Here is a 14,410-nt window from a genome sequence, read left to right as displayed (position 1 = left end):
GTTTCCCTTCACTTAGGGAAGGTAGAGAGTCAGAGTCAGTGCGTCGTTATCCAATCCATTCCACTTGTTCATATAGAGCACGCCCACATCACTGAAATCCAGTCCATGTTTTCCCTGAAACTTCGGTTGCACTCGGTACCTGGGTACCTGTAGCATGTGTGTACAGGAGCGGAGCATACAGAACCGACTACAATGTGTATAGATACATCTGTGGATGCGCTGGGACACATCATCAGTGATGTTTGTTTCCTGAGGTCATCGGGTGTTTCGGGTCTCACAACATCAGACACCTTCCCTCAGGCGACCCAGACAGGGTTGATCAGGCCCTGGCTTGTGTCCCAGCAGCGTTGGCCCACTTTTCGGACCTCTTGATCCAAATCCACCTAGAGGCCCTCTCCGCGGCCTCTACGGTGGACTTGATGGCTCTCCTCTTCGCAGCTCCTGTGATGCCAAGAAGGGTGTAGATCTTGCACAGGGAGCGGGCAGCAAAGCCTCTGCACCCTACCTCCACTGGTTCACAGCGAGCTTTCCAGCCCCTCCTCCGACACTCCTCGGTGAGCTCTTGGTATTTGAGCCGCTTGCGCTCATTGGCCTCTTCCATGCGGTCCTCCCAGGGGACTGTCAGTTCCACTAAGAGGACCTGCTTAGAGGAGGGGGATGTCAATACCAGATCTGGCCTCAAGGAAGTAGATGTTATAAACTCTGGGAACTTAAGCTGCCTGCCCAGGTCAACTCGCAGTTCCCAGTCCGATGCCGATGAGAGCAGGCTGGCTGATGGTGTTGGCTGCGGACGTGGCCTAACCCTTCTCTCCAGCCTTTACAAAGTTGATCCTCCTCTGGCTGCGGACATGCTTGTTATTGTCCACTGCACTGGAGATGGCCTCTGCCACTGTCCTCAGGACCTGGTCGTGACGCCAGCGGTAGCGGCCCTCTCCAAGGGCTGATGGGCAGCTGCTCATGATGTGCTCCAGAGTCCCCTTTCCTGGACAGAGTGGACATGTTGGAGTGTCACTCTTGCCCCAGGTATGCAGGTTAGCTGGGCTGGGTAGTACATCATAGACAGCTTGGACCATGAACTTAATCCGCTGAGGCTCAGTCTTCCAGATGTCATTCCAGGTCAACTTCCTCTCCAGCGCTCCTTCCCACCTTGTCCATGCCCCCTGCTGCCGCATGCCCACCATCCTGCTGGTCCTCACCTCCTCGACACCTGCTCGGACCTCCTTCAGGACCAGATGGCGTCTGTCCTTGCCCTGAGCCTTGTCGTGCCGTGGTTGTGGGATGGCTCCCAGCCCTGCTCGCCCAGATGCCACCGTGCCCAACAGTGCTTTGTGTCTCAGCCGAGACTCTGCCAGCTCCAGCCCCTCTTGAGCCTTCCACTTCCTGCCCGTCCGCACCACGATACCAGCTGCTGCCACTCTAGAGTCTTTGGAGTCTCGATATACCAGTGCCTCTCTTGTGCGGGAGACCCTGATCTCCTCCTCCAGGCTGTTGATGGGGAGCTGAAGCTTGTTGCTCCTGCCATACAGTGCTGCACTTGTGAGACTGCGTGGCAGACCCAGCCATCGTCGGAGGTAGCAGCTGATTTTCCTCTCCAGGGTCTCGACTATAGACATCGTCACCTCGTACACTAGCAGGGGCCAGAGGATACGGGGCAAGATGCCATGTTGGTACAACCATGCCTTGAACCTACCAGGTAGACCAGACTTGTCTACTGTAGACAACCAAGTTTCGAGCCTCTTGATGGTTGTTTGGACTGATGCTGTGTCTCTGAGGCTACAGTCAAACACCTTGCCCAGGCTAGTGACTGGCTTCTCAGTGATTGATGGTATTACTGCGCCGTCCACAAAGAAGCGGAACTTGTCCACCACTTTGCCTCTCTTCAGAACCATGGACCTAGATTTTGTTGGTTTAAAGCTCATCCTAGCCCAAGAGATGAGCTTGACCAGGCCCTGAAGGATCCACCTGCATCCAGGCACTGAAGTGGTCGTGACAGACAGGTCGTCCATGAAGGCTCTGATGGGAGGCTGCCGAATTCCAGACTTGGACAGGGGACCTCTGCACTCTGTCTCGGCGGCCTTGACCAACATGTTCATGGCCAGAGCGAAAAGGATGACTGAGATTGTGCAGCCTGTTATGATCCCTTTCTCGAGCCGGTGCCAGTTAGATGTTATGCTCCCTGATGTAACTCTCAGCATGAAGTCTCCATAGTAATCCAGGATGAGGTCTTTGATCATGCAGGGGATTTGGTGGTGGTCCAGGGTGGTCTCAACCAGCTTGTGGGGGATCGACCCATATGCGTTGGCGAGGTCCAGCCAAAGCACCGCTAGGTCTCCCTTCCCCTCCCGTGCCTCCCTGATCAGCTGTGTGACCACTCCGGTGTGTTCCAAGCACCCTGGCACTCCTGGGATGCCGCCCTTCTGCACCGATGTGTCGATGTACTTGTTCTTCAAGAGGAAGGCTGTCATCCTTCTGGCCAGAACACTGAAGAAAATCTTCCCCTCCACACTGAGAAGTGAGATGGATCGGAACTGCTCCAGCTTGGTCGAGTTCTCCTCCTTAGGAATCCAGACGCCCTCTGCCTGCCTCCACTGCTCCGCGATGGTCCCTCTTCGCCAGATCACACGCAGCATCTTCCAAAGAATTCGGAGGAGCCCTGGGCAGCGTTTGTACACCTTATAGGGTACTTGGCTGGGACCTGGAGCAGAACTGGCTCTGGCTGCTGTTACTACCTCCTGGATTTCCTTCCAAGTGGGTTCTGAAATGTTGAACTCCACTAGGGGGGTTGGTACATCCACGAGGGCTGCCTGTTGTCCTAACTCTTGCTCTCTATCTGGATCACTCAGGGTGTTATGCAAGAAGTGATCCACCTCTTCCTTGGAGCAATCAAGACGCCCGCTGCGCTTCTGCCCTAGCAACCGCTTTGTGAAGCCAAAGGGATCGGATAAGAAGGAGGTTCGCTTCCTGGCTCTCTCAATCCTACGTCTCCTGTGCCATTCAGCTCTACGCAGGGTCATAAGCCTCTTCCTGATGGTATGCTGGAGCTCAGCGAGTGGTGGCTTCTCCTCCTCATCGGCTGCTTTGAACTGCTTCGTCAGTTTTCGCAGCTCTTTCCGCAGTTGATGGATCTCCTCCGCCCTACGGTTCTTGGTGTAGGTGGACTTGCTGGTCTTGGGCTCCTCAACACCAAACCTCTCAACTGCAAAGCTTGTGATGATGGTGGTCAGGTTTCGGAGTCGTCCCTCTACGTCTCCCTTTGCTGTTGCGCTGATTATTCTAGATGCATCCTCGTCAAACTGTTGCCACAGTCTGTGCTGCTTAGCCGGAGGCCACTTGATCCGATGTTGCTGGACTACTTTGCTTGGAGTTGGAATCTTGGGCACTTGGAGGTTCTGGGCTCTGTGGGGTGTCTCCGGGCCGGGCTCCTCCTGCGTCTCACCAGGCACTGGACCTGTGCGCTGTACTGCCGTCTCCTGTACCAAGCATTTCATCCGGGCCTGATGGATTTTTAGGCCCCGTTCGTTCTTGCAGACCTTGCCACAAATGCATCTGCTTATCATGGTCGTTAATCCGTTTTCCAAGGTCGTCATCATTAGGTCCGTCCTAATGGGGTGCTCATCCTCCCCCCCTCTCGGGCACCCCGGGGGTATTTCTCTGTGGGTCGATCTGTAGCTTGTTTGGGTTCTTCCTCACGGAAGCTGCAGGTTGGGCTGCTACCCCTTCCTGCCCCAGGTGCCGTCTTTCTGTCCACTGTCTCTCCAGTTGTCACCGAACTGTTCTCGGTTGTCAACCAGCCTATTCCTATTCCCAACATCATTAGGAGAAGAACGTGAACAAGATTATTTTCAAGAGAGTAAGTAGTATTCATCACTGCTGATAGTAACAATAACTTAGCTCCAGCAGAAAGTCCCACGTAATAACCAAATGCTCCCTATTTGACAAATAAAAACCTGGCTTGCAGCCTTGCACACTCTGTAGGAGAGAGCCCCCTGTACAAGAGGCAGCGTGAGATGCGTGCTGTATAGACGATCTCTGTGCACGTCTTACCTTTGTTGTTTTGAGGTCAAAAGTTACATTTCAGCTTTAAAAGAACGCAGCTGCTTAGCTAGCTAGTTAGTCTGAAATGCACTGTGAAGGTCCTGGTTGTTTATAGAGTTAGGTGTGCACTCTTTTTTACCATATACTATCTTTGGGGTGACTTCCTTCTGGAGCATCAACTCCAGCATCAGATGCACACAGTGAAACAAGAGCTTAGCTCATTCACGTATGATTATGTGGATGATAATAATAATAATGACAATTAGAATGATGATGATGATGATGATGATAATAATAATAATAATAATACACTAATAATAATCCTTCACTCCACCACCCCTATTGACCTGTAGGAGTCAGGGCAGAGAGAGAGAGTGAGAGGGGAGAAACCTCTACTACTGGAAAGGTGAGTCTAAAGGATTTCACAGGATAGAGTCATTTGTGATGCAGACAGTCTTGGAATTTTATGGAACTCGATATGAATATGAAATATGAAACATTTCAGTCCAAGTGCACCATATAAGACTTATTTAACTTGAGCTTTTATTTAGGAGAGTAATGTTTGGAAAGTGGAGATAGCCAAGAGAGAGATATATAGGCCTAAGAAAAATTAGCCTGGCCCAAATATTTTCATGAGTACCTTAATATAACTGTAATTTATGTAATTAAGTAATATTTTTCAGGGCTTGAAATTACAACCATTTTAGTCACATATGTGCCCAAAATATATTCTGTGCGACTTCAAAATATTTGGGAGTAAACAATTATTGTGTACTTTGTGAGAACACAGTGCTCTTTTTTTGCATACAGTTTTGGATAATACATGTGGGCTCTTAATGAATAATAAGCATTGGTTAAATACGGCACTGTAACTATGTGGATTTTTTCTTTTTTTATTGTTGTTAATGCTGTAAACATACAGTACTTCCTGTGTTTGTTGTTGTACTGTGTTAGAAATGTAATGGTGGCCTAAAACATTTAGACAGTAAAGTGTCTCTGTTAAATCTGTCCAAAAGTGGAAAAGCAATTTTTCAGTTTTTGTTAGCTGTTTGTGAAATTTAACGTTCACTCACATGCTATGCATCTCCTGGGGGCTAAGCCCCCCCTGTCCTTAAAACCTAGTGACGCCCCTGCGCAATACCAATATTTCTTATTGCTGCTGCTTCACATTAAAAGTGTTCAACTGGTGAAATATATGCTGATTCTTATAGTAAAACAGCAACAGGAAATGCATTGTATTTGTCACCATAGTTAGCACCAAAAGTGATAGTTGATTATGAATGTGTCTAAAATTATTAGTAGGCTTCCTTAAAATGCAGTCAGTTTTGTTGGTTGTTCTGCAAACAGATACCCAAGTGCCTGTTTTAGCTGCCCAATAAGTGTTTGCTGTATTATTAAATTGCATTTGCCAAATGAACCAGGACTGAAATCTTAATGATTATAACATAACTAATTTTTCCTTGCACATTGTTCCATTTAATGAATGTTTGAACTTCATGTGCAGAGTGGCGTGCGAGTTCGATGGCTGTTTTCACATTAATTTGCTAAAGGGTGAAAATTTCTCTGTACTCACCTTAAATCTCAGTTTCAGATTTGTGATATAACAAATTAGTTAGTACTGAGTGGTGGTCCAGTATGCAGTAAACACAGGTGTGATATATTTATGGCATGTTTATAGATTTAGGATTTTTTTAATCAGGGAGAATAAATATTTCTGAATTTTTATAAGGTATTCCTACTTTCTTACGGACTATTTTTGTATGTCTGGAAGGGACTTTTAACTACTATCTCCTCACATTCAGTCTTCTTCAGGGAGGATAAATGCATACTTGCAGTTCCAAAAATGTATTTTCTTCAAATAATAATCAAATAATCCTAGTTTAATGGCAGAACACATTTATTTTCAGGTACGTGCAACATCTAGCATAACAGCCTGACCACACTTCATGCAAATTACACAAAGTGAAAACTGCATCAAAAATTGGAGTGACACAAAATGATGTACCCCTACCACTATCAGATTCAGTGAATATCCTTCTAAGTCTGTGACATTACAGTTAAAGTAGTGATTCTTCTTCGGTTACATACAATAAGGTCACAGTAAGGTCCAAAAGGCAGGAGGTATCTGGGCCATCATACAGCTTCAAGAAGTTGTTGTGACAATCTCCAGGGTCATCCTCACTGATTTGGGTTAAGGTGACAGACACCATAGTCATAATGGTTAAGGTGGAATTATCATTTTATCAATTTTGCTCTGAAAAAGGCCCTTATACAGTGTAGTTCTTTCTCTTTGCCACAAGAGGGAGTATTCACCAAGGTGAGCGCTTGTAGATGAGCTAAAATTAGCAGTGTGTGTTACCTTTTGACAACTTATTCCTGAGAACTCTTAAAGCTCTTCTGATGTCATTTGGGCAAATGATGCAGTAAATGATCATCACATGTAAATTTCTCATATGTTATATGTGAAAGGGTGAATTGTGTATTTTTTTCATGTGAAGATAATTGTGAAGAAGAAACATTTGGTTTAAATGAAAGAAAATCCTCATCCTGTCATAACCTCTGCTGAGATTCTGACCATGTATTTATCTAATAATCTCTCTCTTGTTAATTTTTGACTTTATAGAATTGAAAATTAAATTGTGGTTAGTTTAAGTGTAAAAAAACAACCACAAAAACAAACTTAAACCAAACTTAAATCCAAAACCATAAGCATGAAAAACTGTTCCATAATGGAAAACTATGGTGCAATGGAATTAACCATAGTTTTCAGGACTTTAATTCTGAAAAGGAAAAAATTGCTAATACTATTTTTTGAAGAACTGGCCTGATAGATAGATAGATAGATAGATAGATAGATAGATAGATAGATAGATGTAAGGGTTTTGTCTATTGTGGATGTGTGTGTGTGTGTGTGTGTGTGTGTGTGTGTGTGTGTGTGTGTGTGTGTGTGTGTGTGTGTGTGTGTGTGTGTGTGTGCGTGTGTGTGTGTGTGTGAAGGTCTGGAATTAATAATCATTTAGCCTCATAAAATTAACCTGGGTGCTATCACTCTAGGGTGTCCAGGTGTCCAGCTCTAGGCCGGACAGTCCGGATTTTCAATGCCCTGTCCGGCGTCCGGCGCAGCATCAAGCCAGACACATATTTGTCCTCCTTTTTGAGGCACTAGGCTTGAAGAGCAGAGTTTTTTCATCTTTGCTGGGATGCAGCACAACATCCAATCATAGATTGTAAAAAATGCATCCTACGCAGTAACATATCTGGTCTAACAAATGATTGGCTAAGAGCGGTGTCAGATAAATATCTGCTTATATCATTGGTTAAAAACATAAACAAGGGTCCATGTGCTGCTACGTCATATGACATTGATAGAAAGTTAGCATCATGCCAAAACGCAATACCTCAAAAGAACAGAAGTATTGCAGATAGTCAATCAACTATTTTGGTGGGTACACTAACCTTATGATGTCACTGATGGGCTACAAGAAGTATTTATATTTATTGGGTTGAAAACAATACAGATTTTGGAAGGCTGATAACTATATTGTTGCTATGTTGTTATTTGTACCAGTCTCTGCAGGATATAAACAGGCCCAGGGACAGTGGGGGCTTGGAAGCCATGATGACAGAGGGGCTGTTGTCTCCTGAGCTGCTACAGAGGGTGAATGTGGAGTTTGCTTAAATACAGGTCTGCTGCACACACAAAGACACTGTGGCTGTGTGTGTGCCTAAAAGACTGAAGCACTTTAGAAATGCTATACTTTTTGAGCAGTTGAATGCTTTTTTTTTTTTACAATCTCCTTTGTTGTTTACATAAAAGGTTATTTAGGCTTTTTTTAAAAACATTTTTTATTATGTATGTTACCTGTTAATTGTTTTTTACATTTAAGTCCACACGTTATGCTTTGTGGCACTCTGCATTTTAAAAGATTCATCTCAGTGGTCACTTTTTGAACACCACAATGTATTGAATAAATACAAATACTGTGAACAAACACTTTTTGACTTTTCATTAATATTTTTTCCTATTCAGCTACACAAACATCGTATTTAAACCACTCAAAATTGTACTATAAATGAGAGTATACCAGAGTCCTATGTACACCGTAGTAATTTATTGATATGCCGCATAATGTCTTCCTTTTTGGTGTTATGGAAATGGTCACCTTAGCTGAGACCCGGAGCTTCTCCCGCTGCTGTTATGAGACACAGAGTTGGCAAAAGAGCCCTGCAGCCATCCAGACCATAACATCAAGCTATGTTTTTTAGCAGGGTTAGGCCATTGCACATCTGAACCTCCTTTATGCCAAGCTCCAATAGAGGAACATAGATTCAGTCCGTATCAGTGGGTGCATCCAACAGGACATATTAAGATCAGCTAGTAGCTGCATAAAATTGCATAAATGCAGGATAAGAAATGATAGAATATGTTTGAAAATAATATTGACTATTACAGTTGATTTGGGGTGAATTTAATTATTATGCTTAATCAGAGCGGTGTGTAGTGCTTAATGCACCATCTATTGTTGGTCTCATTTAATAGAGCTCATAGACGCCATAAGTCCCTGGTTATGCCAAATTTCAAAGCCCATGTGCTGTGCCGTATCAGATGGATTGGTCTGCCCAATGAGGAGAAAAGTCTGGTCTACCTGATCTTGCAAGCGTGTTACTGGCAGCAGTCCCAAATCCTCTTCGCCTAACCCGGCCTGTGCCTCCCGTTTCGCCCTTGGGACTCGGCTCTGGGGCCCGCCCTTATTCCCTCCTGTGTATGACAAGTGATCTCATGAATGTAATGCATTTATTGTAACTTCATCTGTACATCTTAGCACATAAAGTGTAAATTTCTCCTACTGTAAATACTAATATGTGTTTACATAAGCTCTTATGACTAGTATAGTCAAGTTTTTCAGTCTGGGTTTAGGATATCATGCCTTCCCTTTTACATGTGCTTTGTATTAGACACCTCTGTATTATTCATTATATGTTAAACACTCTCAACAACCATAACCCATCCATCAAACTCAAAGCCACCACACACCCCTCCTCTGTCGACTTTTTAGACACCACCACATTTAAGGGACCTCTTTTCCTTACTCACCTGCATTTGGATGTTAGAGTCTTCTTCAAAGACACAGACACTCATGCCCTGCTCCATAAGAGCAGCTTCCATCCAAAACACACCTTTTGCAGGTCTCATCAAGTCACAGTTGCTCAGGTTCCAAAGGATCTGCACTGGGCAGGAAGACTTTAGGGAGGCCACTAAGGTGACCTTCACCACCTTGACCAGCAGAGGGTACTCCAGGACCTTCCTGAGAGCCTGCTTCAGGGTTTTCCAGCTCACAAAGCCGATCCCAGTCTCTATAGCCATTCCTTTTGTCACCACATTTTCACAGTCTACAGTGGCCCTGGTGCAACACATCAGAAACAATTTAATTAACACAATTAGTGAACAACAACCTCCTTTAGACCTGAGGATGATTGCGGCCTACAGGAAGGAGAATGAAAATTTACAAGATCGTTTGGTCAAATCTCAATTAAAAAAACATATACCACAGACTGCCTCACAGTCTGTTTTACAGTCTAAGGCAAATTGCTTCCTTTTTTGTCACAGGGCTTTCCCCTCAACTCAACTTTTTACATCCTGAGGCGGACACAGGATTCTTGCCTGAACCTAAATGTCAGAGATTAGTGCCTCAACTTAACCCTCTTACTTTCCCAGGCTGATACTGGCTTCCTGCCTAAACTTAACTGTTACAGGCCCCTTGTCTAAACCTAACCGCTGGCGCTTGGGTTTAGTGCTCCTATTTACAGATTACCTGTACTTTTCTCTAAACACAACCATTTCCCCCCAAGTCTAATTCGGTCTCAAGCTAATATTGTCCCCCCTAAACATCTTTTTTTTTCTTTCTTACTACATGTGAATGGCCACAGCCCTGGCCCCTGGGTGTCAATTAGGTCTGATTTATCAGAAGAGTGTATTATTTTTCATTGTGTGATGTGTCTAGTGCTCTGCCTTTGAGGGTAATTATCCCACTGTTTGTACAATAAAAGTATATCATAATGTCTATTCACATGGAGTCTCGGGTGTGGTTCCTGGAGCACGGGTCCCAATCAGGGTGTGGAGGGATGGAGCGTGTTACTGGCAGCAGTCCCAAATCCTCTTCAACTAACCCGGCCTGTGCCTCCCGTTTCGCCCTTGGGACTCGGCTCTGGGGCCCGCCCTTATTCCCTCCTGTGTATGACAAGTGATCTCATGAATGTAATGCATTTATTGTAACTTCATCTGTACATCTTGGCACATAAAGTGTAAATTTCTCCTACTGTAAATACTAATATGTGTTTACATAAGCTCTTATGACTAGTATAGTCAAGTGTGGCGGCATTTTAACCAGCCGCCTTCCTTTGTTCAGGGGTTTTGCTGTGGTCTAGACGCGCTCCAATAAAAAACAATCACTGCTTCTCTTCAATTATGAGCAGCGTTTTATTTGTCCATACACAATTTCAAAGTCACGAATATACTTAAAGAAAGGACAAAAAAATGAATAAAGAGAGCGGTCTAAAAACATTATGGCTCTCCCCTGTCTCATCCGAGTCACCTGTCTCCCTCCTCCCTTTTATCCTCATTTCCTGGGAGGTCGCTGAATACTCACACAGTCTAATTAAATAATATCTAAACAGCTACTCTTTAATATTGTTAAGGAAAATAATAATCAAACAAAATATGCAAAAATGGCTCCAATATACCAGCCCCTAATTGCTTACTACTTAACAATTACCAAATTAAATAATAATAGAGCCATTACAATAATGCAAGACATTAGTTCATAGTTCAAAAGTTCTTATCAATAGTCCATATCCATATAAGGGTACACTCCTGTGTATCAGTCCATTCTGCTGCATTCATGCATTGACAGAGAGAGACCAATGAATTCAGTCAGCCGCCTCCAGAAGCAGACAGAGCTTGGTGATAGGTCTCTGAATCGTGTTAGTTTTGGTCTTAACTAAAACACTCCGAACAAGGCCCTTGGATCCTGGAAGAGCCTTGACCACTCGTCCTAGGAGCCAGGTGTTCCTCGGGGCATTGTCATCAACGATGACAACGAGGTCTCCGGGAGTGAAGTTCCTTCTAATGTTGTTCCACTTGTGTCGCTCCTGCACAAGTGGGATGTATTCTCTGACCCATCTTCTCCAGAATAAGTCAGCAATATACTGCACCTGCCGCCATCTTTTCCTTGAATAGATGTCCCTTTTTTGGAAAAGTCCAGGGGGGATGATGGGATTTGTTTTTAAGAGAAGCAGATGATTTGGAGTCAGTGGTTCGAGGTCATTTGGGTCACTGGTTACTGTAGTAATTGGTCTGTTATTCATAATCGCTTCCACTTCACATAGAGCTGTATGTAGACCATCATCATCCACAGTTTGTTCCTTTAAGACGGAGTAGAGGATCTTTTTAACCAGTCTAATTAACCTTTCCCAGACACCACCGTGATGTGCTCCAGAGGGGGGGTTGAATGTCCAGTCAATTCCTCTTTTGAGAAGTGATCTTTGGATTCTGTCATTATCCAGCTGTTTCACAGATTCCTCCAATTCCCTCTGTGCACCTATGAAGTTGGTGCCTTGGTCCGATCTGATGGTTTTCACCGAGCCTCGACGGCAGATGAATCGACGAACAGCATTTATGCATGCATCTGTATCCAGGTGACTGGCAACCTCCAAGTGAACAGCACGGCTTACAAGGCATGTGAATATCACTCCCCATCTCTTAACCAGAGCACGGCCACGTTTCACCTCAATAGGTCCAAAATAATCTACACCGACATGAGTGAAGGGTGGAAGATCTGGTGTAATTCTGTCTAGAGGGAGATCAGCCATCTTCTGCTCACCTGCTTTAGCTTGTTGTCGTCTGCAAAACACACAAACTTTGATGATTTTTCTTGCTGAAGAGTTAGCACCAGACAGCCAATATCGTTGGTGAAGTTTGGAGAGCATGTGACCTCGCCCCGAGTGACCAACCTGTCTGTGAATGTGACTCAGTATTAACTGTGACACATGAGAGTGTTTAGGTAGGATTTTGGGGTGCTTGATCTCTGTGGGCATAGCCATCTTCCTCATCCTTCCCCCCACTCTCAAGATATCAGAATCAATGACAGGGTCCAACTTATACAGGGAGCTTCCTCTTTTGCACAGTTTTCCTTGCTTCAGAGTGGCGATTTCCTCCTTGTAATGTTGTCTCTGCTCATAGCAAATAATGGCATTTTCTGCATTTTCAATGTCCTCTACTGAAAGACCTGTGACTGCAGGCATTTTAAGAAAGAGCATCTGATCTTTTAGTGATTTTCCTTTAACTTGGCCAGTCAGTGCACTTTCTTTTTTCTTTTTCTTTTCCCTGCTCATCTGTAGAAGAAGATTCTTTAGTTTCATCATCCAGGCTACAGCTCTTTTCAAGTCGTCCCATGATGAATAATACTCAATGAGCCTGCTTGTGGGATTTTTCTCTGAGGTAGAGGTAACAGTGGTACCTACTGTAGCTTCTTTCCTCACCTCTGGATCATCTGGGAGGATGGAGCCTAGCTCTACAGAGTTCTTTGGCCATTCTGTTTCTGATTTTTCCAGAAACTCTGGTCCTTGAAGCCATCTCTTGGAGCTGAGAAAGGGTTCAATGCTCAGGCCTCGAGATGCATCATCAGCTGGGTTGTGTTTTGAATCTACAAACCTCCATTGACTCACCTTTGACAAGTTATGGATCACTGCAATCCTATTAGCCACAAAGGTGCGAAATCTCCGTGTTTTATTTTGAAGATATTTCAAGACAGACTGGCTGTCAGTCCAGAAAGTGGATTCTTGGAGTTCAATTTTAAGTTCTGTGTGAAGCATTCTGTCTATTCGTGAAGCCAGTGTGGCAGCAGTGAGTTCCAGTCTTGGGATAGTCGTTGTTTTGAGTGGAGTTACTCTTGATTTTCCCATGACAAATGCAACATGTACCTCTTCAGAGTCATTTGTAAACCTTAGGTAACTTGCAGTTCCATAACCTTGTTCACTTGCATCACAAAAGTTATGCAGTTGTGCAGTTCTTGCTTGGCCAAAGTTCTTCGGTTTCACACACCTGTTAATTTGGAATCTGGCCAGCTCATCCAGATCCTTAAGCCACCTTTGCCATGGTTTTAACAATTCCACAGGAATCGCTTCATCCCATCCATACTTTGCTTCACAAAGTTGTTGAAGGATTTGCTTGGCTTTCAATACGAAAGGGGCAAGAAAACCAAGAGGATCATACACAGAGCTAACAATAGAAAGTATGTTTCTTCTGGTGGGGCTTTTGTTGTTAACAGTGACACGAAAGCTGAATATATCATTCTCAATGTCCCAGTACAGTCCTAAAGCTCTGTCATTAGGCAGCTTCTCCCTGTCCAGATCCAAGTTCTTAATTTGTTTTGCTCTGTCATCATCAGGGATGGATGCCAATACAGTACGACTATTACTAACCCACTTGGTCAGCTTGAATCCTCCAAGGGAGCACATTTCTCTGAGGTTCTTAACAAGGCATATTGCCTGTTTCTCTGTTGGAACTGACTTGAGACAATCATCAACGTAGAAATTAGACTTGACTGTTCCAGATACTCCTTCATCAAATGTGTTACTGTTATCTTCTGCAGTTTTTTGCAGTGCAAAGTTTGCACAGGTTGGAGAAGATACAGCTCCGAACAAATGAACTGTCATCCTATATTCCTCCAATTCTTTACTTGTGTCTCCTTCAGGCCACCATAGGAATCTGAGCAAGTTTCTGTCCTCTTCATGAACTCTCACCTGGTGAAACATGCTCTCAATATCTGCCATAATTGCAACTGGCTCGTGCCGGAATCTGAGCAGAACACCAATAAGAGAGTTAGCCATGTCTGGGCCCTGTAGGAGTACACTATTGAGTGATGCGCCTTTAAAGGTTGATGCACAATCAAAGACTACACGGAGGGTTTTTTTACGCTTATGGTACACACCATGGTGAGGTATGTACCACAATCTACCATTCTCCGGGTTTAAATCTTCTGGTGGTACGTTCTCAGCATAACCTTTCCTGATGATGTCACTCATGAAGTCTCTGTACTCTCTTGCATAAACCTGATCCTTTTGAAATTTCCTTTTGAGATGTAACATTCGTTGTTCTGCCATCTGATAGTTGTTTGGCATACTGATGTTCCTATCACGAAGAGGTAAAGGTAAGTAGTAGTGACCATCTGTGAGAATAACTGAACTTGAGGCAATCTGCATGAACTGTCGGTCATCAGCTGACATCTCCATTTTCTCCTCATAGTCTTTCTCTGGGAAGTCATGTGCATATTGTCTTTCCAGGAGTCTTTCAATGTGCACAATGGAGATTCGGTTC

At 44.3% G+C, this 14,410-nt stretch overlaps 1 protein-coding gene across 1 annotated transcript; it reads right to left on the bottom strand.

The window, feature by feature from the left end:
* Positions 1-319: 319 nt before the first annotated feature.
* LOC128367182 (uncharacterized) lies at positions 320-3,557 on the bottom strand. Its single transcript, XM_053327972.1, is given in 2 exon segments — positions 320-805; positions 807-3,557. Coding segments are annotated over 2 exon segments (3,237 nt in total).
* Between the last annotated feature and the right edge of the window lie 10,853 nt (positions 3,558-14,410).

The sequence above is a fragment of the Scomber japonicus genome, chromosome 2 (genome assembly GCF_027409825.1).
Source record: "Scomber japonicus isolate fScoJap1 chromosome 2, fScoJap1.pri, whole genome shotgun sequence".
Classification (NCBI taxonomy): Eukaryota; Metazoa; Chordata; class Actinopteri; order Scombriformes; family Scombridae; genus Scomber; species Scomber japonicus.
Note: the sequence above shows the minus strand (reverse complement) of the source record. Positions and strands in the feature narration are given on the sequence as shown.